This window comes from Myotis daubentonii, chromosome 19 (assembly GCF_963259705.1).
Source record: "Myotis daubentonii chromosome 19, mMyoDau2.1, whole genome shotgun sequence".
Lineage (NCBI taxonomy): Eukaryota > Metazoa > Chordata > Mammalia > Chiroptera > Vespertilionidae > Myotis > Myotis daubentonii.
The window spans coordinates 27,517,912-27,545,613 of NC_081858.1; the positions used below are offsets into that span (position 1 = coordinate 27,517,912).

Sequence of the window (27,702 nt, forward strand, 5' to 3'; positions counted from 1 at the left end):
GGCTCAAGGAGAGCAGTCGTGGTCGCTGAGCCCTGTCTGCAGGAGGTACCCGAGGCAGGCTTTGGGGGTGCTCGCCCGGGAGGCAGGCTTTGGGGGTGTCGCCCGGGACTGGCCACCCCTGCCACGCCTTCAGCCTTGCTCAGTAGCTTCCGCTCATCCTTCATCTCCCTTTACGTGGCCCATCTTTCAGGACACGCACCCTGACCCCAGGTCAGGGGAGGACCCAACGTCATCCTCCGTGCTCCCCAGCAGCATCATGAGTCTGACTGGCAATGCGGGTCATTGTTAAGTGTCTCTTCCCGGGGCAGCCTCTGTGCCCGGGGTGAGGGAGGGAGCCTGGGCCCAGCTCTGCCCGGCACAGAGGCGCCTGCGGGATCGGTCGGGAAACCAGATGCCCACAGAAACCTGCTCCCCTAACCTGTGCAGCGTAGGCTCTCAGTGTCGTAAGAGGGGACAGCACAGGAGGAGGGAGGGGGTGACCAAGAAGGCCATGGGCAGGGTGGAGCGGCGGGGAGGGGGCCAGGCTGGGAACGGAGCCGTCTCCACATGAGGAACCTGCTTTGCGGCCATCCACCACCGTGCTGACTAAGGACCTGGCTGTGTGCCTGCCCCTCCCCTGCCCACCTCTTTGTGGCACAACCTCTGACCCCAGCTGCCCCAGTTGTGTGTGACCTCTGGCCTGCCCAACCTATCCCCTCTGGCTTCCTGTGGCCCCATGAGGTGATCACCAGCTAGCCTGCCACCCGTCCCTGTCAGTGCGTGTGGCTTCGGTAGCCCTGTCCCCGGGCTGGGCTGGGCTCCAGCGCGGCCGCCCCCCTCCCCCCACCCTGCTCACAGCCTTCCGTTACTTCCGATGTGCTGTGCAAACATATTTCTCGATAAAATGCTGGGAAGAAAAATAGAGTGTTGCCTCCATTATCCAATTTCTGATTAATCAAACTCTCTTTGTCCTCAGCCAAAATCTATTCATTTCCCTTAAACACTGGGCCAGTGCCAAGCATCGATTCCCTCTGTGATAGCACCACGCACACAGGCCCGTCCCTGCCCTGCCCTGCCCTGTGGCGGGGAGGAGGGGCCCCCTGGTACCCCAACACCACCCGCCTCTTCCAGGAACCCCGGCAGCCTCGCCACACGCACCATCTCTGCTCCAGCTCTGGGTGCCAGGGCTGGTCTCGGGCACTACGGGGCCTCAGTCTCCAGGGGGGTCAGCCTTCCCTTGCTGGCTATTCCGGGCTCTCCCGGGCAGGACGAGGGGTGGAGGACCGAGCAGGTGTGAAAGGTGCAGCCACCGTGGCGGCCAGGACTGGAGCCGAAGGGGAGCTGCAGCTCAGGCTGGGGGGGCAGGGGGGGGTGGGCAGTGTCCATGGCAGAGGAGGCTGGAGCTGGGCGGGAAGGGTGAGGGCGGGGCTCGTGAACGGGCCTCGGGGTGGGGGTAGGGCACGCATTCAGTGGCAGCAACGGAAGCCCCAGCCCTAACGGGTTCACCAGATGAGGACACCCTGGCTGGGGGCCGGGGGCTGGGGCCGGGAGCCGGGGGCTGGGGCTGGGGCCGGGCCATATCCAAGTTTGCTCAGGCCAGCGAGAGGCAGCCGCACATCTGCCGTGCCCATCTGGTTAAAGCAGAGGCCCCGCCCAGTGCAGGGGCTGGTGGATCGCCACAAGCACCTTCGCTATGGAAACCAGGGAGCCAGGTCCCCCTCCCCCCAGGCAGGGGTCCTCCATTGGCCGTAGCGGAGGCGCACCTCCCGGGCAGGGTGCCCCCCTCCCCTTGGACGCGGAACCTCTGCCTTCTTTCTTTCTCTCTTTCCTCCTGGCCTGGTTTCCTCCTGAGTCAGTGTTCCCAGGCGATGCTATCACGTTCGTCTGGGCAGCCTTGGCGGCTGTGGGCACGGGGTGGAGGGCACCCAGAGCCTCGGACTGTGGGGGCCACAGGGAGCCTCCTGGCATCTGCAGCAGCACCCAGGGCTGAGGCACCCAGAGCCTGGGGACTGTGGGGGCCACAGGGAGCCTCCCGGCATCTGCAGCAGCACCCAGGGCTGAGGCACCCAGGGCTGAGGCACCCAGAGCCTCGGACTGTGGGGGCCATAGGGAGCCTCCCGGCATCTGCAGCAGCACCCAGGGCTGAGGCACCCAGAGCCTCGGACTGTGGGGGCCACAGGGAGCCTCCCGGCATCTGCAGCAGCACCCAGGGCTGAGGCACCCAGAGCCTCGGACTGTGGGGGCCACAGGGAGCCTCCCGGCATCTGCAGCAGCACCCAGGGCTGAGGCACCCAGAGCCTCGGACTGTGGGGGCCACAGGGAGCCTCCCGGCATCTGCAGCAGCACCCAGGGCTGAGGCTGCCTCGCCCAGGCAGAGCCGTCCACTGGGGCCTATTTGCGGCTGGGACGCTGCCCACATGGCCTGGTCCTTCTCCCATCTACTCGGACTCCGGCTCTAAAAGAAGGCGGGAGAGGCAGTGGGCTGCTTTCAGGGAACCTGCTCTAGGTTTAGTACCAGGCCAGGCGGGCAGGTTGGGACCTGGATAAGCTGACCCGGTGGCCAGGGCCCCGGTGGCCGTGAACGGCTGCAAAGAACCCACACACAGTCACATGTCCCCAGGCCCTTTCCGCTGGTGCAGGCAGTAGCGTCTCATATGCACAAGCTACCGTTTTTCCCAATATTTGCAGAAACTGATCAATGCAGAGCCATCTACAAGCCTCACAGAGCCCGGCCAGCGTGGCTCAGGGGTTGAGCGTCGACCTGTGTATGAATCAGGAGGTCATGGTTGGATTCCCGGTCGGGGCACATGCCCGGGTTGCGGGCTCGATCCCAGTGTGGGGCGTGCAGGAGGCAGCTGATCCATGATCCTCTCTCATCATTGGTGTTTCTCTCTCCCTCTCCCTGCCTCTCTGAAATCAATACAAATATTAAAAATAAATAAATAAATACAAGCCTTACAGAAATCCTGGCGCTCAGAAGCCCTCTGCCCCTGTCCCCAGCGCTCGCTGGGCGAGTGGGTGCCGCCTTCTCCCGTGGCGCATGGGCTGCGACACTGCAGGTGACTGTCCCAGGACAGCGGGCGCCCCGTGCTGCGCCCTCTGGCCCCCTCCCCTTTGGCAGTGGTGTGTCCCCACACCTGTGTGCGTCATGCCCGTGTCATTATGATTGTCCCGGAGCGTCCTGTAAACGGTCCATGTGAGCGCGGGAAGGGCTGCCGTGGACACGCGGCGGCTCCGAAAGCCTCCGTGGGGCCGTGGTGGGGTTGGTGTGGGCAAGGCCGCGTGGGAGTGGGGGCGGGGAGTCGTGACAGCTACGCGCCGGTCCCGGTCACTTTGCCACCTCACCCCTGAGAATGTCGCTGTCCGCCACACCTGGTGGCTGTGGGGTAACAGAACGGGGGCGGCAGCTCCAGTCGCTGCTGGGCTCTGAGAGGCGGTCCCGGCTCCCAAAACGGGCAGATGCGAGCACGCCTCTGCCTCTGCCTCAGGTTAACGTGAACTATTAGAGATAAGAAATACCGCCATTTCTACGATGCTCTGCACGGTCCTGCCCCCCCCCCCCCGACGGGTCTTATTGTCGGCAGGATGGGGAGTGGGCAGGATGGGGAGTGGGCAGGATGGGGAGTGGGCAGGATGGGGTTTGGGGAGGGGCACGAGCTAACTGGGAAGGGAGGGGGCAGGGAGAGCTGCCCGGATGGTGGGAAGGGGAGAGGAGGGGTGGGCAGGAGGAGGGCTCAAGAGGACCCCCGCCCCCTAGTGAGCCTGAGAAGGTGGGAGGAGGAGCCATCAGCTGGGGGCAGGTGGCAAAAGCACAACAGGCCACACAGTTCGAGTTCGAGTTCGAGTTTGGGGCCCTCAGGGCGCTTGCCTGGCCTTGGGGAGGAGGGTGAATGGACTGGGGTGTGGTGGGGAGGGCAGGCACAGGGAGGAGTCCCAGAGTCCCAGGGGTACCAAGGGCTTGGGAGTGGCGGCCACAGTGGGTCCTCAGCCACGGGCCCCTGGTGTCCCCGGGTGGCGAGGTCACGCAAGGTCATGCGGTCAGCAGGGATGCTGGGAGCCTCAGAGCGCCCCGCTGTCTCGGTGCCCATCCATCTGTCCTCACATATTTCACAGCGACTGGCTCAGAAGGAAGGAGAGCGGCAACCAGGGAGCAGAATGGAGGGGGAGGGGGGCCTCACTTCCCCGGAACGTCCTGTCCCCTGGCCTTCTAGTCAGCCCGCCTCGCCTGCTCCCTCATCTCCAGGCGCTGCTCTCATCAGAAATGGCCTCGCGGACCCTGGATGCCCAGACTCGGTCCCTCCACCCCTGTCCCCCGAGCCCCAGCAGAGCCTGCGCCCGGGCTCAGTTCCCAGAGGGCAGGGGGATGAGCAGACGCCGGTGGTGGGTGGGTTGATTGCCCGCGGGATCTGAGGTGGAGGCCTGGGGCCGGGTGGCCGAGCGCTGGGAGAAGCAGCGAGGGTGCCCTGGGGGACAGGCCAGTGGAACCGAGCAGCAGGGGCACCGTAGGGCGGGGTGGGGCCCTTTCCTGGGAGAAGGGGTGGCTCTGGCCGGAGTGAGGGCGGGGGTAGCACTGCCACCAGGGCCCACCTCGCTGCCTCTGCCCGGGGTCCCCCTTTCGTGGCCTGGACCCAGGTTCCCTGTGCGCCCTTTGGCACCCCAAGGGCTGGGCAGCCACCAAATCCCATGAGGGGCCCCGAGGCCCCGCTGTGAGCGGCACCCAGCTCCCCCGGAGGGAGGTCATGCTTGCTTCTCTCTCAGGCCTTTCCTGGAGGAGAAGGTCCCCGTTTGGTGCCTGTGGCGCTCGCTTCCTCCTGCAGGTGTGACCCCAGGTGTTTAACCAACCCCAGCGGCCCCGGGGTGGGGTGTGCTGCGGGGGCTGTCGGTTTGGGGGTCACCCCTGGCAGCCTCTAGGAGGACAGGCAGCTGGGTGGGCGCCTCAGGGAGGCCTGTGAGGAGCCTCCGGGGAGTTCAAGAGCCACGGGCAGAGGAGTCCCAGCTGCTGGGAGCCCCGGCGGGTCCACGCATCCGCCTGAGCCCACGTGGTACCCCCGCCGCCTCCTCCCAGGTCCCCTCCCCGGGCGCCCTGAGCCCTAACTCCACTGCACAGCCCATGAGCTCACCTCCCCCAGCGCTCCCCACCCGCTGCCCCTCACAACTGCTTCATGCAGGAGCCTCCCTGCTCCAAAAAGCTGTTCAGTCCCGTCTGCAGGGCACACACCTCGCTCCAGCCTGGCTGCCCCCGCGCAGAGGAGAAGCCAGCGTCCACAGTGACCCCCTGCCGGCTCCCTGCCCTCCCTGCCGGGCACAGTCCCACCCAGAGGCCCTGGCACAGGCAGGTCCCCCTCCCTGCCCTCCTGCTGGGCACAGTCCCACCCAGAGGCCCTGGCACAGGCAGGTCTCCTTCCCTGCCCTCCTGCCCACGGTCACCTCTCACCTCACCCGTCAGGAGGTGAGCCCGCCTCTCCAGCCCTGCCGCCTCGCACTCTCCCCGGCCCTCGGATCGCGGTGCCTCCCCATCACAGATCATGTGCCGCCTTCGCTCTGACTCCTGCCCCCCTCACCCTCGGAAACGGGCACGGGTCTTTGGTTCGGTCAGCTGTGACCTCCGACCTGCCCACGTGCCACGCTCAGATCCCTGGCCCAGTACGTCGCAGGGACAATGGAAGGTCCCGCCCCTGCCCCATGCCATTCCCATGGCACCTGCACGCACCCCCCCACCCCACCCCTGAGTGCAACTGAGCCGCAGAGCTGCCGGGAGAGCCCTGTGTGGGCCCCCAGCATGTGGGTTCCGGGGGTCTGAAGCAAGAGGGTGTCCCCAGCGAGGGGACCACCTCAGCTGTGACTGGGTGCTGCCCTGAGCAGATGGCAGGCTGGTCGCAGGCCACCGTCTCCCCTCTCCTCCTAAGTTGCCCTGCGGCTACCGGTGTGCACTGGTCAGGGCCTGATTCTCGGAGCCTAGCCCGCGGCCACCAGGCCGTGGGGCACATGCTCTCAAAGCACAGCCCGGCCTCCGCGGACAGGGCGGCTCTGGACCCTGGCCTGGAAGGGCAAGGGTCGCCCCCCACGGGGCTTGGCACCCCGCCGCGCACACTGTGGACAGCGCGGGCCGGACAGGCCTCCGCTCGGGGGAGCCAGGGCCGGTCACCCGCCGCCTTTCTCCCACACACGTGGCCTTCGCCTTTTTTTTTTTTTTTTTTTTGGTAGGTCTCCAACAAAACATTTTTTGGTGATAAAATACACATCACATAAAATTTACCATTTTGACCGCGTTTCAGTGTACAGCTGAGAAGGACTAAGTACATTCATACTGTTGTGCAACCCTCACCGCCATCCATCTTCAGAACTTGCTCATCTTCCCAGACTGAAACCCCGTCCGGTTAAACAGCTCCCCGCCCCCCCCCCCCCCCCAATCCGCTTTCTGTCTCTGTGAACTCTGTGCCTCCGGGCACCTCGTGTGCGTGGAACCGTGCAGCGTCCGTCCTCTTGTGACGGGCTGGCTTCACTTGGCGGCTGTCCTCGAGGTTCATCCATGCGTAGCCTGCGTCAGATTCCCCCCCTTTGTTAAGGCTGAGTGTTATTTCCTCGGGAGGATGGGCCCCAGGTTGCCTGTCCGTCCATCGGTCAGTTGCTTCTGCATCTCGGCTGCTGTGAAGGGAGCTGCGTCCAAAGGGCGCATGCAGATCTCTCCCGGACCTGAAGGCAGTCCCTTTGGGTCTGTACCCAGAAGGGGAATTGCTGGAGCACATCTGCTAGTTCTATTTTTAATTTTTTGAGGAACCTCCACGCTGTTTTCCACGGCAGCTGCCCCGTGTTCCATTCCCACCAACAGCGCGCCGAGTCCTGAGTCCCGCGCACCCTCACCATCTGCTGTGTTGACAGTGGCCGTCGGAGGGCGTGAGGGCGTCTCATGGGGGTTTGATTGGCATTGCCCTGGAGGTTACTGACGTGGGGCGTGTTCATGCAGTTATCGGCCACTTGTTTGTCTTCCTTGGAGAAATGCCTGTGTAACGTCTTTGCCTGGTTTTGACTTAGTTTTTGTTGTTGAGTTTTTGGGGGTTTCTGTATATGCTAGATATTCACCCCTCAGCAAATACATGCCTGGCACATGTTTCCTCCCAGCCTGTGGGTGGCCTTTCACCCCGTTGTTACTGTGTGTTGATGCACAGGATTTTTTAATTTTCACCAAGTCCAACTCGTCAATTGTCTCCTTTCGTTGCCCGTGTCTTTGGTGTCATGGCCAAGAAATCACCGCCCGTCCGACGTCGGCCGCTTTTGCCTGACGCGTTCTAAAGGCTCCGACCCACTTGGTCAATTTTTGTTTATGGTGTTAGGTAAGGGCCTCACCGCTTTTTCTTTTTTATATTTTTATTGATTTCAGAGAGGAAGGGAGAGGGAGAGAGAGAGAGAAACATCAACGACGAGAGAGAATCATGGATCGGCTGCCTCCTGCTCACCCCACACTGGGGACCGAGCCCGCAACCAGGGCATGTGCCCTGACCAGGAATCGAACTGAGACCTCCTGGTTCCTGGGTCAACACTCAACCACGGACCCACGCTGGCAGCTGGCGGAGCGCTGGCCCTCGTTCCTTGAGCACTGGCTTCAGCAAACTGGGTGGTGCTCCAGGGAGGGGCTTAGTCACTACTTCCCCCCCCCCAGGGCTCCCCACCTCCCCCCCTACTCCATTGGAGGAGACTCACGCTGTTCTCTGTATCGGCAGGTGAAGGGCAGATGCCCGAGGCAGGGGGGCCGCAGGGAGCACCCGCGGCCGAGGCCCTGGCGGCAGGCCTTCCAGCCTCGCCCAGCAGCATCGCCACAGCCACCGGGGACCAGACGGCCACAGCCTAGGCAGAGGCGAGCGGACGCCTTCCCACCCCCAGGAGGACAGGAAATGACTGCTGTGCTTCAGGCCAGGTGGCAGCCCGGGGCGGGGGAGTGTCGCTAGAGGGAGGGCCCCGCCCCTCCCCCAGCCGGAGCGCCATGCCAGCTGCAGAAGAGGCGCTGGGGCAGGGGCTGCAGCGGGGCCCGGCCTCGCCCCGCCACCTGCACTGAGCGCCCGAGGGCCGCGGGCACACCGCCCGAGTGAGTCTCCGCATCCCGCCCCCTCGGGGCAGAGGGAGAGGCACCCGTCCCGCTCCTGTCCGCGCCGCCGCCGCCGCCGCCGCCGCCGCCGCCGCTGCCAGACCATGGGATGTCGGCAAAGCTCGGAGGAGAAAGAGGCGGCACGTCGGTCCCGGCGCATCGACCGGCACCTGCGCTCGGAGAGCCAGCGGCAGCGGCGCGAGATCAAGCTGCTCCTGCTGGGCACCAGCAACTCGGGCAAGAGCACCATCGTCAAGCAGATGAAGATCATCCACAGCGGCGGCTTCAACCTGGAGGCCTGCAAGGAGTACAAGCCGCTCATCCTCTACAACGCCATCGACTCGCTCACCCGCATCATCCGCGCCCTGGCCGCGCTCAAGATCGACTTCCACAACCCCGACCGCGCCTACGACGCCGTGCAGCTGTTCGCGCTGACCGGCCCGGCCGAGAGCAAGGGCGAGATCACGCCCGAGCTGCTGGGCGTCATGCGGCGGCTGTGGGCCGACCCCGGCGCGCAGACCTGCTTCGGCCGCTCCAACGAGTACCACCTGGAGGACAACGCGGCCTACTACCTGAACGACCTGGAGCGCATCGCCGCGCCCGACTACATCCCCACCGTGGAGGACATCCTGCGCTCCCGGGACATGACCACGGGCATCGTGGAGAACAAGTTCACCTTCAAGGAGCTCACCTTCAAGATGGTGGACGTGGGCGGGCAGCGGTCCGAGCGCAAAAAGTGGATCCACTGCTTCGAGGGGGTCACGGCCATCATCTTCTGCGTGGAGCTTAGCGGCTACGACCTGAAGCTGTACGAGGACAACCAGACGGTGAGCGGCCAGCTTTTCCTCTCTTCCCGCCGCCGCCCCCCGGGAAGCGGGGGGTCCTGGGCGTGTCCAAGGGGGGGTGCGTCGAGGCTGCCGTCAGAGGGGTCCAGGTGGCTGCAGCGAGGTGGGTGGCTGGGGTAGATGTGGAGCACGGGGTTCCGCCGGCACCGCGGGACCTCAGGGTCACACCTGCTGTGAGGACCAAGGCAGGAGGCCAGTGCGCGAGGTGCCCGGCTCCCTGGCTCCCAGGAGTGGTGGTGGCAGAGGCCAGGCGGCCAGACGAGGGATGGCCGTGGCCAAGGCCTCCCCCGCCCGCCCTGCAGCGGCGGTTCTGGGCCAGGCAGGAGCACTGAGCTCAGACGCGGGATTTGCCCTCCGGAGGCCTTTGATCCTGGGTGGGGCATGAGGCACACGGGTCTGCGAGGAGCGGTTTGCGGTGGGGCTGGGGGTGCCGGGGGCTGGGGGAGGCAGCACGGGCAGGACCTAGGGCAGGGGTGATGATGCTCATGGGGGACCCCCCCCCCGCCATGCTGGTAAACGGGGGCCGGCCTTCAGGTCTGGGGGACCAGGGCAGTGGCAAGGAAGGGGCTTGCTCCCTCCCCGGTCTCGTTAAGGCAGGTGGTAGCTATGTGTGGGAGCTCAGCTGGGAAGTCCTCATGGGGCCTGCGCTCGAGGAGGTCTGTGCTGGGCACCTGCGCGCTGTTCTGGAGGAGGGTGTGCGGGTTCGCAAGGAGACCGGCCTCTTGGAGAAGGGGAAGCAGCTGCAGGCAGCCATGGAGGCCGGGCAGGGCCCTCCTCACTGCCCCGCGATGCCCCTGGGGTTCTCTCCAGAGCTGTGCCCAGGGGTGTCGCTGGTGGGAGGGGCCTGAGCCAAGGACACTGTCCCCAGGACAGGGCCTTGTGGGCATTGCTGAGGGCAGAGGGCTGGGGGCCGGCCAGGCTGTGTGACGCTGAGGCGAAGGTCTTCCAGCCGCATCGACTCCGGCGGTCGGCTCCTGGGCTGGTCCTTTTCTGAGGGACCTGAGGTTGGCGATAGCCTCTGCTCCCAGCCCTCCGGGGACCGGCGCTCAGGCTGTCATCTCCCGGCTGGTGCGGCGAGGCCCCTGGGCGCCGGGCTTGTCTCCCGCCAAGCCCGGGTCCACAGGTGTGCCAGGACGCAGGCGGCAGGGTGCCTGGGCCCCAGCTGGGCCCGTGTGTTGCGGAGGGATTTGGCTTTCATCTCTGCTTTCTGTCAACCAGGAGGTGGCCCACATGTCCTCACACACGGGCCCAGGGCCAGGCCTTATGCCCGAGGCCCTCCTGGCTCCCGCCGGCCCATCCTCGCCTCCCCTCTGCCTCGCTCTCTCTCTGCTTTGGCCTGTGTGCGCTTCATTCTCCCACCTGCTCTGCTCTCTCCAGCCGTCAGCACCTGCCCTCCTGGCCCTGCCCTCCAGGTCTCATCCCAGGTGTCACCCCCTTGGGAGGCCTCTCCTGACCCCAGCGGTGCCTGCGCCCCCCCATTGCGGCCACTCCATTGCGGTCACTCGTCACAGGGCGGGCGCAGCTCCTGTGCGAGCGAGTGGCTGCCCAGCCAGGCTGAGCGGACAGCCAGGAGGACAGGCCGTCCCCAGGGGCCCCATGCCTCTGGCTTCCCCTGCCCTGTCCCCGCGGGAGGCCACAGTGGGAGCCCCGGGTGAGAACAGAGGCTGCGGCCTGGGCCTGGCCGTGGGGTTCTGTGAGCCGCGTTGCCTCCCGGAGGGGCCGGGCTCCGGGGCCATTCAGGGCGCTTTCTAGCGGGAGGGGCTGGCAGCCGGGCCGACCGCCTCCGCCACCACCCTGGTCTCGCAGGCAGCGCAGGCGGCAGGCCCAGGAGGTGGTTGTTCACCAGAAAAGGAAATTCTCGAGAAACCCAAGCAAGCGAGGCTGGAAATTCACTGGATTCCAAATGGTTCTGACCTTTCATGCTCCACCAGCAATATCTCAGGACGGAAAACAAACAGGCTGCTGAGAGAGACAATGCCCCCATTCCTCCTGCTGCGCGCCACGGTGGGCCGGCCGCCCGGGAGCCGCGAGGAGGAGGAGGAGGAGGAGGAGGAGGAGGAGGAGGAGGAGGAGGAGGAGGAGGAGGAGGAGAGCCTGCCTCTCCCAGGGCTGCAGGCAGCGCGGTCCCGCCGCTGCGCCCCTGCCCCCTCCGCCTGCCGCCTCGGCCTGGGCAGGGCTGCCACCCCTGCCGTCTCCTTCTCCCTTTGGAGGGCGAGGCAGCCAAGAACAGGCCACACTGATATTTGCAGAAACCAAAGGAGGCTGGGGGCCCCCGAGACACGGAGCTCAGAGCTCTCCAACCCCCACTCGGCTCTGGGGCCTGGTTTCCGCCTCCCACAGGCCCAGCAGAGCCCCCTCCCCCAGCCCAGCAGAGGAGCCACAGCCCCCAACCTGCCCGCTGGCATTTGCGTCAGCATGTTGCCAAGGGTAACGGCGGGATCTCTGGGCTCCTGGGCATGGAGGGCTGCTGTGAGCACAGGGCAACACCTGGGCAGGGGGAGGTGGATTCCAGAGCATTCTCGGACCAGGGCATCGAGCCGTGCCCGGCCTTGACAGTGACCCAGCTCTGGTCCCAGCCGACCTCAGGGGTCCTCATCCCCCATGCAGTCCCCACAGGCGCCCAGGGCCCCAGTCAGCGGGCCTCACTGTTCCTATGGGGCTTCCCTAGACAGCATGGGCGGCCGGGGCACAGCCCAGGGATGCGTCACCTGACTGATCGTGCGGGGTGCCAGCCAGGCCGCTGTCCCTGTCACGGGTGGGGAGGCAGGTGGGGGCACCCAGGCCTGCAGCTGGTGGCAGCCGTGGGAAAGCCGGCTGCCCTGCACCAACCTGCCTCAGCGGAGCCACTCCCGGCGGCTCGGCCTCCCAGCCTGGCCTGCCCCCCCCCCCCCCCGGCCCCTTCCAGGAGTGAAGACAAATTTGCAGGCTCAGCCGTGACCCCACGCGTGAGAGACCACCCCCCACCGTGACAGCCCAGAGGCCACGGGCCGAGGTCTGCCCCGGCCCCTCCCCCAGCCTGCCGGCGTCATGGCTCTGCCCCCGCCTCGGTGCCCTGCTGGGACTCAGGGAAGAGAGGGGGTGCCTGCTGCCCCCCTCGGCCCCTGCAGACCTGCTCAGGGACTGTGCGGCCACTTCAGAGTGGAGGGAACCGCAGAAGAGACCGATGAAAGGCCTGCCTGTGAGTGTCAACGTGTTCCCAGGCGAAACCACAGCCGCTGCTCACTGCCCCATTCCTAGCAAGGTGTCGCTGTTCCCAGCCCTGTGGCAGCCTGCTGTGCACCTGCTGTGCACCTGCTGTATACCTGCTGTGCGCCTGCTATGCGCCAGCTGTGTGCCTGCTGTGTACCTGTTGTGCGCCTGCTGTATACCTGCTGTGTGCCTATTGTGCGCCTGCTATGTGCCTGCTGTATACCTGCTGTATAACTGCTGTGCACCTGCTGTGGGGGCTTGACACTAAGCAGGTCCACAGCAGGTCCACCCCTTGTACGGTGTGGGCACAGGCCTGGCACACATGGTGCTCAGGAAACTGTGGGCTGGGGGCGGGCAGGCTTGGGAAGAGCCTGAGTTCAGGGCCCTGGCTGCTGGGTGTGCGGTCGCTGGCACGCTCAGCCCTTCTGGGGAAGCCCCCGGTGCCAGGCCCCAGTGGGAGCATGTGCAGTGCACCCTAGGACTGTCCTGCAAACAGTGTACCCCTGCACTTGGTCATCCAGCCCGAAAAGGGAGCTTGTTTTTGTGCTTTAAAAATGGCATGTCACCTGGCCGGCGTGGCTCAATGCATGAGCATCAAACTATGAACCAGGAGGTCACAGTTCCATTCCCGGTCAGGGCGCAGGCCCAGGTTGTGGGCTCGATCCCTCGTGTGGGGCATGCAGGAGGCAGCCGATCCATGATTCTCTCTCATCATTGATGCTTCTCTCTCTCCCTCTCCCTTCCTCTCTGAAATCAATAAAAATATATTTTAAAAAATAAGTAAAATGACGTGTCAGGAGCTGGCACGCTGCGGGGACCACGGTCCTGCGGTAAGACGGGCGACCGCCCGCTGGGACAGCTGGTTCTGCGTCCAGAGGAGGTGATTGCGAAGGGAAACAGAAGGTGGGATGGCGCTTGGCTTAGACCTGGAAGGGCCTGGCGCCCGTTAGTGTCCTTACCCAGCCAGCTTTGCGGCGCGGGGGCTGCGCCCACAGAACACCCATCACGTCAGGGAGGCCCTGGCACTGCTCCCCGGGGGTCCCCACACCCTGTGGGCCCAGGGGGCTCCAGGGAGGGCCTTGGGACGAGGACTGGCTCTGGGCCGCCCACAGGGAGTCAGGGAGGGGAACGCCGTGGGACCAGCCTCCCTGTGGTCTGGGTGCCGGGCAGCCACCTGGGCTCAGGAGACTTGAATGGCCACCAGGGCTGGCACGGCCCACGGCTCCCGCCCCATCAGTGGCCGCGGCCTGAACAGGCACGGGAGCACGTGCCCCTCTGCCTCCTGCTCCTGTCCCGGTCGAGGACGCAGATCCCGGAACCTGCCCTGGGACTTGGGACAGTGCCAGAGGGAGGTGCCGCCGGCCTGTGGGCCACCAGCCTTCCCGCCAGGCCTGGCTCCCTCAGACTCCTTCCGACCTCAGGACGTGCTGGGACCACATGCAGCTTGTCTGAAACCTCACGAATGATGGCGACCCTGGGACAGAGCGGCCTCCTGGACCAGAGCCCTCGGCGTGGACAGCCCAGGCACCGACCGATCTGAGCGGCTCCGCCGAGGCCGAGGCAGAGGCAGCGAGAAAGTCAGGCCCTTGGCAGGTGCGGGCAGGTGCGGGCGGCACAGGGCTCAGCTGGTCGAGTGTTCCCCAGCGGTGACCCCTGGGAGCTCGGACCGGCTTTGTCTCTGGGGCCCATGACGCGTCCCAAGCATTGGAGCCAGCTGTTAGGGGACGGCCAGCTGCTAGGGGACGGCCAGCTGCTAGGGGACGGCCAGCTGCTAGGGGGGCGGCCAGCTGCTAGGGGGCGGCCAGCTGCTAGGGGACAACCAGCTGCTAGGGGACGGCCAGCTGTTAGGGGACGGCCAGCTGCTAGGGGACGGCCAGCTGTTAGGGGACGGCCAGCTGCTAGGGGACAACCAGCTGCTAGGGGACGGCCAGCTGCTAGGGGACAACCAGCTGCTAGGGGGGCGGCCAGCTGCTAGAGGACGGCCAGCTCCCACAGCCGGGTCGTGGGGCGCTGCCGGCACTTAGGAGCAGCCCCCGCCTCTGTGCGGGCTCTACCGGCCCTGGCCTCCTCCAAGGTGCTTTGCTCTGCCCGGCACTCGTCTTGGCCCTGGAGAGGCGAAGGGCATCTGGCTCCTAGCTCAGTGGCCCTGCGTCTGAGCCCGCCGCCCCTGTTACTCGGTCAATGGCTGGCAGTGGTGGGCACCTGCCCCCGAGGCCCGGGCTTCGCGTAGTTTGAGTGGGACGCCAGCTCCAGCCGTGGTGGGCCTGGGTGAGGGGGAGGCAGCACTGGTGGTGCCCTCTCTGCAGCGCAGCCTGGCACCTATTTTGGGCCCTGGCACTTGGCAGCTGACATTTCAGTCTCTTGGACGGAGACTTCCTTCCCTCCGCTCCCAGCAGACGTGCAGCCATCGGGGCCTCTGGCAGCAGCCTCCTCCCGGCACACCGGCGGCTTCCGGGGCTCCCCCTCTGTCCGCCAGGTGCCTACCCCGCGCCCCAGCAGGTCCTGTCAGACATCAGCCGAAGGGAAGGGGTGGGGCAGGCCTTCTGCTCCGTGTGTCCCACCCTCGGCCCGCTCCACACGCCTGGTGGGGCCTCGGGGTCCATTCGTCCCCATCTCCTCCTCGTGGGCACATCAGCCCCCTCCCTCCATGAGGGCCGGTCGCACCCCCTCGCCGCCTCTTCCACCGGCAGCTTCACCCTGTGCCTGGCGGGGTCTGCAGGGGGTGCCCCGGTGCTCCTCGGGTCTCTGAGACGGTGGTCCTCCCTAACCAGGAAGCCGGCCTGCTGGGCTCCAGTGGGGGCCTCGCCCAGTGCTGACCAGCCCGTGCGGGGAGAACGGGCCCAGCTGCAGAGGCGCTAAGACCGGGCTTAGCGGGCACAGCCTCCCTGTCCCACGAGCCCACGGGAGGGCAGAGCTGGGTGGCACTGGCCAGTGTGAGGTCCAATCTTCAGGAATCCGTGGGCCGTGTGACATCCAGTTGGGGGCTTCAGATCCGGCGGGAGAGAGTAATTGCAGAGGGAACTCGGCAGCCGCTTCCAATCCGCCTCCCCCCGGGCTGTTAAACATTCACCCGGGACACATCCGGCGACTCTGAGCCCCTGGCCTGCCGACCGGCTCCGTCATCCGTGAATTACAGGATGTACTGTCCGTCGCTCTGAAGAGCGGGCGGGTCCCTGTGCATCAGCCGCCGCCGGGATGCCCCGCTCCAGCCCGTGACCGCACGTGTTCTTTCTGTTCACGTTCATCCCGTCCAGAACGGTGATCAGCCAGAGGGCTCCCTGCTCCTCCGTCCCCTTCCCGCCCCCCCACCCCCCGCGACAAAAACAGCCCCACCCGAGCCACACAGGGCAGTTGGGTGTGGGGTTCACATTGCTGCTCTCGGCTCACACGTGGGGTTCGCCGCCCGCTCACAGGCTCAGCGCCAACGCGGTCCTGAGGCCGAGCCTTGCTCCCTGTCCAGGACGTGTCCTCTCAAAAAGTCGTCAGAGTCGGCCCGGCCCGGGCCCTGGGTCCGGGCAGTCCTGTGGCTGATGGGCCGGGGAGCGGCCGTGCTGGGCATCGGCCTCTGGGCTGCTGTGTGTGCATCCTGGGACCAGGTCAGCGGCCAGGATGGAGGAGTCTCCTCCCGGACCAGCTGCTCAGAAACGTCCGGAGCCTCGCCCGGCGCTCTGGTCTCTCGTGAACTTGCGCCAGCTCCTCCGAAGGGCCGGCTGGCAGTCCTAGCGCCTGCCCGACCTGCCGGACCACACGTCCCGGGCAGGATAACGCCACCAGCCACAGTGATGGGCACAGGCGGCGATGGGCACGGGGTTAGAAGCAGCCGTGCCCGGGCGGAGCCCCTGTCGGGGCGGTGCCTGGGGGGCGTGAAAGGGCCCAGGGGCCCAGTGTCCTAACTCGTCCCAGCGTGTGGCTGCGCGGCGCGTGCATGGGCAGGGGGCCCAAGACTGCTTACGGGCGAGCCTCTCTCTCTGAAACCCATCTTGTTGGCCACAGGCAGGTCCCCACTGGGACACCTACCCACGTCTCTCACCTCTCACGTCCCTGCAGGGACTGGCCCCGCCCGCTGCCCGTGCTTCCACCAGCCTTTGCTCCGAGGCGTGGCCGGCGGTGCCCAGGCGGGCAGGCCTGCCCTGCGGAAGCGGGTCAGACAGGGCGTGAGCCCGCGGGCTCCGGGGCCTCAAGAGCTGAACCGGGAGGGGCCTCTTCGCTCTGGTGTCCTCCCAGCGAGAGTGCGGCCTCCAGGCCCCGGGCAGGCCTGCCCGCTGGCAGCGTCCGGTCTGCAGGCACCGGCACCTGCCGCTCGCTAATTCCCGTCAGTGACCGGCAGCAGGGCACCTGGCTCACGCCAGCAGGTGTCACATGAAGCAAACAGGAAACAGTTCTCATTTCAGTGGGAGCAACAGTGAACGGGAAAAGGCATGCTTCCCCGCAGGCCCCGGCAGCCAGGGCCCCTGCCCTCTCGGTACCTGGGTGTGAAATGGGGGAGCAGGACGTGGGCGCCCCAGGCCCGTTGAGAGCAAACGCTCCGTGTCAGCCTGGGAATCTGCGGTCCCAGAAGTGGGGGTCTGAGCCTGTGTGAGCCACCCCCAGGTTACAGGATGCTACCATCCATGTCCCCTCACGCGGGCTGTGGCCAGCACTTACGGGAGCAGGAATGGTCGGCAGGTCATTGATTCTGAGGTCCCGTGAGAACAGAAAGCAGAACGGGATGTGTATGTTTGGGGCGCTGGGCCTGTGCTGGGAGCAGCAGCGCCGACGGGCGTGGTGGCCACCCCTGGGTGGCCTGCTCGGTCTCCCCGGGGACCGCACACCCGATGGGCGAGGTCCCCGTGGGGAGCAGGAAGGTGCTCTGGTGCAGGGCCACCTCCAGCTCGCACTGGGGCCCTGGGGGGCGGGGGAGGAGGCATGGCTTTGGCTCCAGGGCTGTTGTGTAGCCACCTGTGCCTGGCCCCTCAGTGGTTGGCACAGTCCACCCACCAGGCCGGCAGGGGCTTAGGGCTGGGAACAGCCTGGTGTTGTGTGCGGTTGGCCACAGAGTAAATGGAAGGGGGGGAGCCGGGCTGACCGCACTGTACTGTGGTGCCCTGGCTCTAGGCTCGTGCCGGGCGTGGGCACGGCAGGACCCAAGCAATCCCAGTGGGAAGATGAGGGTGCACGGGAAGGCGGCTGGGCCCAGGCTGCAGGCCTCGCACACACAAGCCCTGAGCCCTCGGGCCCAGCAGGGTGGCGCCACACAAAGGAGGCAGCTCTGCTCTGAGAACACAAGCCCAAGGGCGAAGCAGGTGCGCTGTCCGCGCCCGGGGCTGGGGGGCTGGGGGGCTGGGGAGCGGGAGGCTGCCACCCTTTCTATTACTTAGGGCCCCTCCCGCCCCCTCCACGCCGTCCAGTTGGGGGAACCGGCCCCGGCAAACAGACCAGCGGGGGGGGGGGGGCGGGGGGGGCACAGAGGCGAGGCGCCGGCTGCACAGCTCCGAGCGCAGGAAGTCGGGTTGCTGCTCCCGGCAGCTCAGGACACGGTGTCAGGCTATCAGGGCCGCGGGCCGCGCAGCCGGCCGCGTTATCTTGTTCAAACAGCCGTGCGGTGTGACTGTGACGCGCAGGCCGCTCACTGCTGTTACTGCGAGGCATGCAGTGGCCCCTGGACCGGAGGGGGGGCGGGGCAGGCAGGCGGCGGCTGACTCTGGGCTCCTCGGAACCACCCCGCCCCACAGAAGCCCCATCTGTCGCCGGCCCGAGGCCGCGGGCCGCTCTGACATGGGCTTCCCTGCGCCCGCTGGGGCCACAGGGCTGGGAGAAGAGAGGTGAGGAGGAGGGGCCCTTCTCCAAGCCCCTCTCGTCCCTGGGGAGGGTTAGGCCCCTGAAAACCCGCGCCCGGGAGTGTCTGGTGGCGGGAGGGGTGCCCGTCCTAGTTGCTAATCTTTCTGTGCCGCTCGCTAATCTCCCTCCTGACACGTCCGTGGCCTCGGGGCTGCGTGTCTGCCGGTGGCAGCTGGGGTGCAGGAGCGGGAGTGGGCGGGTGGCATGTCCCCACCGCAGGAGCACACGGGGCGTCAGGCCCTGGGGCCTCTGCACACAGAACCCCCGGGGGGCGGCCATGAGGGGCTCAGGTGGGAAAATGACCCCGAGGCTCACCCACCCGGACACAGGCTGGCATAGCCCGTCAGGCGGAGCCGGGGCCCTCGCTTATCCAAGGCCTTCTCAGGGGTTTTGCCAGATCGATCGGCTGAATGACGGAGCTACAGGGAGAAAGGACGCAGCCACTGGCCGCGAAAGGCCAGGACGGTACCCAGCCCTGCTGTCCGCCACGGTCCCCGCCGAACGCTAGGCATGGGAAGGGGACGTTGGGAGAGGGGAGACCGCTCCCCACCCTCCCTGCCTGGCCCTCCGTGGCCCAGACCCGCCGGGGCAGGGGCACCGTGTGGGCAGGGGGCAGGGGCATCGGGCACACACGCACGCCGCCTCTCACCCGGCCCCCGCACAGCGGCTGCCACTCCGAGTACACACAGCGGGCACCATCTGGCCGCCTGCCGGGGCCCGGGTTGGGCAGACCGCCCTGCTGGGTCCCTGCCACGGACAGCGCCGCCCTCGGCAGAGCGGGAGCCATAACACGCGGCCCCGTGGTGCTCCAAGCCGCGCAGCAAACTAGCAGAAAGAGCTCTAATGATCATGACTAGGGGTACGCCAGGGAAGGCCTCTCTGGGTTAGAAGGGACAGCCTGGCCCCGCGGCGGGAGGAGAGGGTGTGGGACCAGCCACACGTGGTGGAAGCCACTGGAGAGCCTTGCCCAGGGGAGCGAAAGGACCTGGTGGCTGTGGTGGGTGCAGGGGAGCCCCAGGGCAGGAGGGGGGAGGCGGGTCCCACAAGAGCAAAGGAAGCGGCAGGGGAAGGAGAGGTCTGCACAGATGCGAAGGGACAGCCCCCACGTCAGCTCATCCATCAGCACCGCCCGCCAGGCACTGGGCAGTCTGGGCAGTTGGCACGTGACCCTCTCAGTGACTCGGCCCCTCTGAGTCAGGCTGCTCCTCGCTGCTCTGTCCCACTCGGTGGGAGCTCCAGGTGCGGCCAAGAGTGACCCCCGACGTCCAGAGCAGAGGTGGGGGGGGCAGCCAGGCGGCGGGGCTGAGCATGCACCTCAGCTCTGGGCTCAGACGAGGTGCGCGCTGGGTGGGGCATGAGGCCTCCAGCCCCGTAACTACGTGGTGGGGTTTTTGTTTGTTTTTTTTTAATATATTTTTATTGATTTCAGAGAGGAAGGGAGAGAGAGAAACATCAGTGATGAGAGAGAATCAGGGATCGGCCGCCTCCTGCACTCCCCACACTAGAGATTGAGCCCACAACCCGGGCATGTGCCCTTGACCGGAAGGGAACCATGACCTCCTGGTTCATAAGTTGACGCTCAACCACCGAACCAACCGGCTGGGCTGTTCGTACCTGTGGGCCACCCTTCTATCGGGACTCGCTTCTCAATAGTCCCTCGTTGCTGCTGTCTCCTGGCCACCAGGACCCAGGGCTGTCAGGGAAGGCCAAGTGCAAGCAGAACTGGGCTGCCCGTCAGAGCAGAGGAGGGCTCCCCACTCAGGGCCCCACTCGGGCAGCTGCCTGCCTCGCCCACACGTGTCGCCCAGGGAGCCCTAGGGCTGAAGTGAGCAGGAGAAAGGGTTCAGGTGGAAATGGGTGGGCACTGAGGGTGGTAGGCGCCCGACCAAGGGTCCTAGGAGCCGAGTGGCTGGAAGGGGTGCGGGGTGTCCCACAGGGAAGGCCCCCCGTGGCTGTAGCTGGGGGAGCAGGGGGTGGGGGGGGTGAGGCACTGAGCTGCTGTTTCTGCTCTGTCTTGACACCCCAAGGGCCCAGGCTGGGCGAGTGAGTTTGGTTGACCCTGGGCCTGGGCACCTGTGGGGAGAGGACCCCCCCAGGCAGCACCCCCCCCCCCGAGCCCATTGCCCGCAGGCGGCAGGTGGAAGCCCTGCCCCGCTGCGCTGTCCCTGTGGACTGGCTCCAGGAGCCATCAGTGGGGGCTCGTTGATTCATTAGCCTCATGAGCCCAGTCCTCCGGCCCAGCACAGCAGCACTGGGTCTGCAGGGGGAAGAGGAGGGAAGTGCTAACCAGGTTGGTCTCAAAGTGACCCGGGTCGCCCACCTCTGTCCCCAGACCCCTCCCCACCTCCTGAGGCCAGTGGCAGTGGGGGAGACAGGAGAAGGGCAGGCTGAGGGGCCTGGGCAGGCGAGGTGAGCCCTCTGAGCAGTTTCCGCCTCTGTAAATGGGAACATGGGCGGAGCCCACGACAGCGCCTCTCCCTGGCACGGGAGCCCCTTACGCCACCTCCAGGTGAACAGAGCTGGGCGTGGGGTTAGCACGGCAGCCTCCACAGGTGGGGGAGGGGGTGGGGCCCGTGCTGTCAGGGCGGCTGTTGAGGCTACTGCCCCACCGAGTGACATGGGCGAGACACAGCGCCATCTTCCTGCCTCTCCATCCACCAGGAGGCCCGCCCCAGCCAGGAGCAGGTCACCGAAAGGACCTTCTTGCTGCCTTGCCTCTCAGGGGAGCAGCATCCCCCCAGCCCCCAGGGCCTCTCCTACCGGCACCCCAACAAGTGACAGACAGCTGTGGAGGGAGGGACACCTGGCCGGGCCCAGGAACCCGCTGCACCCTCCCCCATCAGTCTGTGCTGGAGGGCGGAGGCTTCCTCCCGGTTGTCATGGAAACGGCAGCAAGTCTACTGAGTGTCTGGGTACTACGCTCAGGCTCAGCGGAGCAGAGGGAGGGGAGCGGCCGCCCTGGTGGCAGCTGCTGTCACACTCCCCGCAGCTCAGCCACGGGAAGGACTCTGCCTCCCTGTGGGTGGCTGACCGCGGCCACGTACGCCCTCTTGTCCACCCGGCTTATGTGATTCCATCCAAGCACACGGCCCTGCCCTTCCACGGGGGACGCGCTTCCCGGGCGGTGGGGGTGGGGGTGGGGGTGGAGCGACAGATCCTCCAGGCGACCAGGAGCTGGAGCTGCCTGGGGAGGCCGAGCTCCGAGCTCCGAGCTCCGCTCCGACTGCGCAGTCCCTGCAGGCGGAGAGATGACTCAGGCGCCTCCTGCCGCCCCCTCCCCGGGCCGGGCCTCTGCGGGAAGCACAGCCATGCTGGCTGGCTGCGTGGTGTGTGTCTGTCTGTCTGTCTGTCTGCCCATCTCTGTCGCCTCTCAGCCTCCATGGGCACTGGAAGCTCCTTGAGGACGGGGGAGACAGGAGCAGAGGGGCAGCCACGGTCTCCAGGCCCCGGCCAGGCAGGAGGCGGCACAGGGAGGCCAGGAAACCTCGGGCCCGAGGCAGGACCAGCTCTGGCCCGCGTCTGTGCGGCCTGTGGGGCCCAGAGGATGGGAGGCGGCTGTCAGGGGGCTTCTTAGAACTGGGGGGTGTCGGGGTGAATGTGGGGGATCCGTGGGATGGTGGGAGCCTGCGCAGTGCCCGCCACCATGGACGCCAGACTGCTCCAGGTCCCTGGGCGTCGTGGCTCAGGAGAGGACGTGGCAGACTGGGGGGCACTTGCAGTTTGGGGGTAGACTGAGGTCTGGTGCCCCGGCTTCTGTACACACACAGGGCAGACGGGTATCTCCGCCCCACCCCACCGCCACCTAACCACAGCCCCAACCTGGTCCCTAACAGCCCCACGTCCCCTGGGGTGGGGGGGGCTGTCGAAACCCAAGTTCTGTTGTTTCCAACCAGAGGCTTGCGATGGGGCAGTGAAGAAGCCGCAGGAAGTGGCCTGGCTCGGGGCCCAGGGTCGCGTCCTCAGGCAGTTGCGTCTCAGTGGGACCCCTGCCCCCGGCACAAGCCAGGATCTTGCTCCTCTGAGCCCCCCTGGGACACGGGGACCCCGAGAGGGAAATGAACCCCAGTGGGACGGGGACCCTCGCTGGGCTGGCTGCCTGGGGAAGCACAGGGCTGTGCACCTGCAGCCTGGACACGGCCTGGCCTCTCCCCCTCAGGGCCTGGGGCCACCCTAGTGCAGCCCCCGCCGGCCTCCGTGGCGCCCAGCCCTCCTCTCTCTCCCTGGACGGCTTGTCCCCGCTTGAGGGACGGAGCGTAAGCTGGTTTCCTGAGTGACCGGCGCCATCCTTGACGTGCTCTTACTCTGGTGGCACAACCCGTCACACGCTCCACGGCTGCACGTCCAACAGCCCGCCCCTGCCACGCCCCTGCCGGGACATCAGGGCGCGGGTCTGACAGTGGGGCGCCCTTGCCCTCTCCCCACTAAAGAAGTTGGGGGTGCCCAGGCCCGACTCCCCTCGGCAGGCCGGGCACCAGACGGTGGACTAGGCTCGCCACGCACTGTCAGCGACCCCTGCCCCTTAAGCCACGCTCTGCCCCACCCAGCGGGGCACTGCCAGGCGGCCGCCATGCCCAGGTCCCGCGACCGGCGCCCTTGGAGCCTGGCACCCTGCTGCCCGGAGAGGCCTGGTGGCCCAGCTGCAGGGTGGCAGCCACGGGGCTGGCTCCGTCCCTGGTGAATGGAGCTCATTCATGCCACGGCCCCGCCTCCCAGCCCCACCTCCCCCGGGAGAGCCGGCTTCCCTCCGTGGCAAGCACGCGGGCTTCCCCCAGCGGCAACAGAACCAGCCTCGTTCTGGAGATGAGGAAACTGAGTCCTCTGCCGTGTCCCCGCCCCCTCCCCCAGGCCCCCCTGCAGCCCAGGCCTCCCGACAGGCATCGTGTTATTTCTAGAGATGAATGTGCAGACGAGCCCCGGGCCCCATGTCCCCAGGGAGCAGGCCTTGGAGTGAGCTGGTGGCACCAGAGCCTGCTGGTCACAGGCAGCTCAGCGGGTCCATGTCCCCCGAGAAGCGTCCCCAATCTCCGCTGCATTGGCAGCGGGACAGGGACCCACGGGGGGTGGGGGGGGCTGTGGCTGGAGGAGGCGGCGCGGTCGGTGCCATCTCAGGCTCTCCGCTGAGCCCTGGGAGGCCCTGCTCACGGGCACCCTCTCAGCATGTGGAGGAGGCCTTCCCGCCCCTGTTCCCAAACTCCATGCTCATTCCCGGAACAGAGCCGGGCTGGACACAGAGCCGCCAGGTGACCCAGCAGGGCTCAGGGAGGTCCCACGCCAGGACCCTGGACATGTCCTGTCCCCTCTGCCTGGCCCCCACTCTGGGCTTGCAAACCCACCCTTGAACCCCTGCTCCATCCCCAGCCACTGGCCTGCCGGGTCCCACCTGCTGGGGGCAGACCTCCCCCTCTCAGCCTTCGGGAGAGCCCCCTGCCTGGTCACTGGGGCTCCGTCCCCTGCCATCACAGCCGGAACTGTCCTGCCCTCAGGGTGTGTGACCCTCAGGCATTTGCTCAGGGGGTTCAGGCCTGGCTGCCAGTGGCTGCGCCTACTGTTGACATCATGTAAAACGTGGGGACCGTGCAGCCCTGATTATGGCATCACTCCCGTGAGACACGGCAGCGCTGCTAGTCTTTACGCTGTGGCTTCCAGGAACCCATTCAAGCTAATCACTCCCAGCAGAACGGGATAATTCAGCCCGCCACTCAGCGCTCACACCGGCCGAGTGCGGCTCCCCCAGGCCCTGCTGGGAACGGGGCGCTGCTTTCCATTCATCTCTGCAGGAAGGGCTCGCCCAGACCAGAGCCGCCTCGCTTTCCAGGGCTTGTTCTAAAGACGCGGCGTTGCTTTTGCAGAACATCAGCCGGGCGGTGCACCGGCTCTCGGGGCAGCTTCGCTGTTGTCGGGGGTAACGGCCGCCGGTGCCTGAGCATCCTCCCCACTCAGCCTGGTCCCCTCTCAGCACTGACGCTGTCAGCCCCGCACCTCAGACAACTCAGGGTCCGTGGGAGAGCAGGGTTTCCGTGGGAGCCTCCCCACCCTGGGATGAGCCCCCCATGGGCCCGACAGCACCTCCCGTCCACCCCAGGAGTGCAGTGGGCTCTGGGACTTGGAGCACGTTTCCTGCCTCTCAGCCTCAGTTTCTCCATCTGTGCAATGGGACTAGGAAGGTGTGAGGATCAGGCAAGCAGTGCCGTGTCCACGCGGCCAGTGCCGGCGGCGGTTTCGTGGCTACCACGTCGGTGGTATGATCTGGTCTAAAACCCGAAGCCTCGGATCTAAACTGAACTGGTCCTGGGCTTCGGACACTCAGCTGCTCCACGTTCTCTCAGACCGGAGCCCCTCCCGCCGCCGTAGGAACTCCTTCCCGCAGGTGGAACCGGCAGTTCCGCGTGGAGACAGCGGGTTTGGGAGTCAGGCCCCTGCCTTAGGTTCTTTGAACACTGGCATCTGCTTTATGTTCCGTAAAACCCCACCGTGGCTGCGGCGCATGGGGAGTCCTCAGAGGGCGACAGAGAAGGGCCGGTGCCACGCCAGGAGGCAGGGCCCCGGGATCTGCCCTGGTCACGTGTGACCTCTAGTGACCCCGAGGCCCAGTGGGGACAGAGGAGTCTGAGCCTCCCCAGCTCTGACCTAGAGCCTTTGGCTCCACAAGCACAGGCCCCCCTCCCCCTCCCAGACCCCGGCTGAGGACTCGATACCACACGGGCAGGACCGGGGCTCGAAGGATGGGGCCCCGCCCCCGCAGCCCCGAGCTGACTGCCCGGCAAAGGCCGCCACGCTCACCCGGACACAGCGTCCCCACGGGAGACCTGGGGCAGGCGGGCCCTCAGGATGTGAGGTTAGAGATGCCCCGTCCACCGGGCTGCAGCCCCAGAGCCACGTGTTGTCACCACTGGGCCCGGAGGAGGCGCCAACAGGGAAGGAGCCTCTTACAACCCGTGCCGGGCTCGGGGCGTGGAGGGGGTGCAGCCACTCAGGGTGGCAGGGCCAGTGGGAGACGCTGCAGACGGCGCACCCGGCAGCGGACACACCCAGCAGAAGATGCTCTTTTCGTTAATCCTCCCCCGAGGACATTTTCCCATTGATGTTTAGGGAGAGTGAAAGGGAGAGGGAGAGACAGAGAGAAACATCGACGTGAGAGAAACACATCGATGGGTTGCCTCCTGCATGCGCCCAACCGGGGCCCAGGCCGGGGAGGAGCCTGCAACCGAGGTCCGTGCCCTTGACCGGAATCGAACCCGGACCCTTTGATCCGCAGGCTGATGCTCTATCCACTGAGCCACTCCGGCCAGGGCCAGAAGGGTGCTTTTGTGGGGGCCAGGCCCGGGCTGGGAGGCTCGGCCGTGGGGGCCTGGGGTCCGTCCTCGCAGCCCCCAGACTAACGCCGCGTGCCCCTCCCCGCAGAGCCGGATGGCGGAGAGCCTGCGCCTCTTCGACTCCATCTGCAACAACAACTGGTTCATCAACACGTCCCTCATCCTCTTCCTGAACAAGAAGGACCTGCTGGCCGAGAAGATCCGGCGCATCCCGCTCACAGTCTGCTTCCCCGAGTACAAGGGCCAGAACACCTACGAGGAGGCGGCCGTCTACATCCAGCGGCAGTTCGAGGACCTGAACCGCAACAAGGAGACCAAGGAGATCTACTCCCACTTCACCTGCGCCACCGACACCAGTAACATCCAGTTCGTCTTCGACGCCGTAACCGACGTCATCATTCAGAACAACCTCAAGTACATAGGCCTTTGCTGAGGGCGGCCAGCCCGCCCGCCTGTGACGGAACCCCGGGGGGCCGCCCCAGCCCAGGGCCAGAAAACGGGGCCTGGAGAACGTCCCCCGCCCCGCCCCTCCGCCTCCGTGGCCCCCACATTTCCACAAACATAACCATATACGGATAGGTTGCTAGGTAGGTAGACACGCACGCACGCGCGCACACACACAGTCGAGGCAGCGAAGCGTCCCCAAGCGTCGGGGTCTCTTGGAGATTTGAGGCGCTGTCACACGTTCCCCAAGGCCCTTCCCCCTCCCTGAGTTGGCCCCACTCTGCATGGGGTCCCCCCTCCGCACCATGGGACTGCGGGGGGAGGCTTGGGGGCCACCTGGAGGCCCGCTGCACCCTAGAACAGGGATCTGTCGCTGACCAGGAGGGAGGACCAGGGAGGGTCCGAGCTCCTTCCGCTGGACACGCCCACCCTGGCCGCCGGGGACCGCGCTCTGCGCCGGGAACCGGGGTGCGAGGCCAGACGGGCGCCAACCAGCCCTCCCGCCACTCGCAGCTCTTTTTAAACAGCTTCAACGTGTGCAGCGAGCATCCACACAGCAGCACGAGCGGCGCGACCTGTTTCCGGCGAGGCCAGCTGGGTCCCAGCTTTCCTTCTTGTCCGGTGTTTTCTAAACCTGGGATTTCTTCTCTGACTTTTTTTTTTTTTTTTTTGCCAAACCTCGTGGTGTTTTGCAGGAAAAAACAGACAATTTCAAACGCAGTCGAGTATTCTTTTTTTAAAACGCGGGTCTTCGGGACCTGTTTTTTTTCAGGTGGTCCTTTTCGTGTCTGGCTTGCCGAGTGTCACAGTTGTTACCCGGACGGGTCTGTCCCCTGCTCCTGCTCCTGGTGCGGTTTCTGCTTCGTTTTTGTTTCAGAAAATTCCATGTGACGTATTTAAAGAGGGTTCTTCACGTCGGGGTGAGCGGACAATAGCTGGCGGTCTTGGCGGTGACGGAGGAAGTTCGCTGGCTTTGCAAGGAGACGAGGGGAGGCGGGAGATGGGCCCTGGCCGCCCGCGCCTGTGGCTGAGAGCAGCTCTGCCTCCTGTGAAGGCTCAGCCAGCCTTGTAGCCTGAGGGAGGCCCTGCTGGGACCCCAGCCCCGGGCCCGTGGCACCTGCCGCCGTGGAAGGACCTTGGCCGCGGATCGCGTGTAAATACGAACCCCGGCGGCCACCGAGAGGGAAGGCGCCCCGAGACCTCGCCAGAGCTCCTCTCTCCGCCTCTGTTCGGGACCGTGCGCCCCGGGTCGGGCGCAGAAGCACAGCCAAGGACTTTGGGAGATGTGCAGAGGGCTGCGGGGCCGGTGTGGTGTGGAAGTCAAAGATTGTCTACTTTCAGAAAATAAAATATCCCGAACGAGCCATCCGAGCCCGGGTGCTGCGTGTGCAGGGCTGAGGGCTGGGCCCGTCCACCCTGAGGTTCCTTTCTCGGCCTCTCCCCCCGCCCCCCATACACACACACGTAGGTAACTCATCTCGAAATGAACATCAAGAACAAACAACCTCAAGAGAGGAAAGAGCCTGCAGGTGTGAGGAGCCTGCCCGGCTGGTGTGGCTCAGTGGTTGAGCATTGACCCAGGAGCCAGGAGGTCATGGTTCCATCCCCGGTCAGGGCACCTGCCCGGGGTTGCAGGTTGTGGGCTCGATCCCCTGTAGGGGGCGTGCAGGAGACAGCTGATCAGTGATTTTAATCATTAATGTTTCTATTCCTCCCTCTCCCTTCCTCTCTCTGAAATTAAAGAAAAACGTATTTTCTGAACAGTGAGGAGCCCCGCCAGGCCCTTGTGTCCCGAGGCGCTGAGGTTTGGGGGTGACAATGGCTCCCACCCCCCCCCCCACTGTCACCCAGAACCCTCACACCCTAAAGACACCTCCGCCAGGGTCAGAGCTGTTCCCGCAGAGCAGAAGAGGTTCCCAGAGAGCCCCGAGGTGCCGACCCCCATCAGGGCAGGGCAGGCCTGCAGGGCCCGGCACCCCCCAGAAGTGCCCCTGAGGCCTACCATTCGCTGACTCCGGTTACAGCATCTCCGTGT

The 27,702-nt window shown here is 66.1% G+C and overlaps 2 protein-coding genes across 2 annotated transcripts in view; one reads left to right on the forward strand and one right to left on the reverse strand.

Annotated features, from left to right (window-relative positions):
- The window catches only part of GNAZ (G protein subunit alpha z), a 33,963-nt gene extending 6,933 nt beyond the window's left edge, over positions 1 to 27,030 (forward strand). Inside the window, exons 2-3 of the mRNA XM_059677034.1 lie at positions 7,698 to 8,886; positions 25,312 to 27,030. Of these exons, the coding sequence (XP_059533017.1) occupies positions 8,164 to 8,886; positions 25,312 to 25,656 (1,068 nt within the window). The 5' untranslated portion in view covers positions 7,698 to 8,163 and the 3' untranslated portion in view covers positions 25,657 to 27,030. The remainder of the gene's footprint in view (positions 1 to 7,697; positions 8,887 to 25,311) is intronic.
- Positions 1 to 27,702, reverse strand: part of RSPH14 (radial spoke head 14 homolog) — a 47,121-nt gene that overhangs the window by 14,509 nt on the left and 4,910 nt on the right. The gene's annotated exons all lie outside the window — the stretch shown is intronic.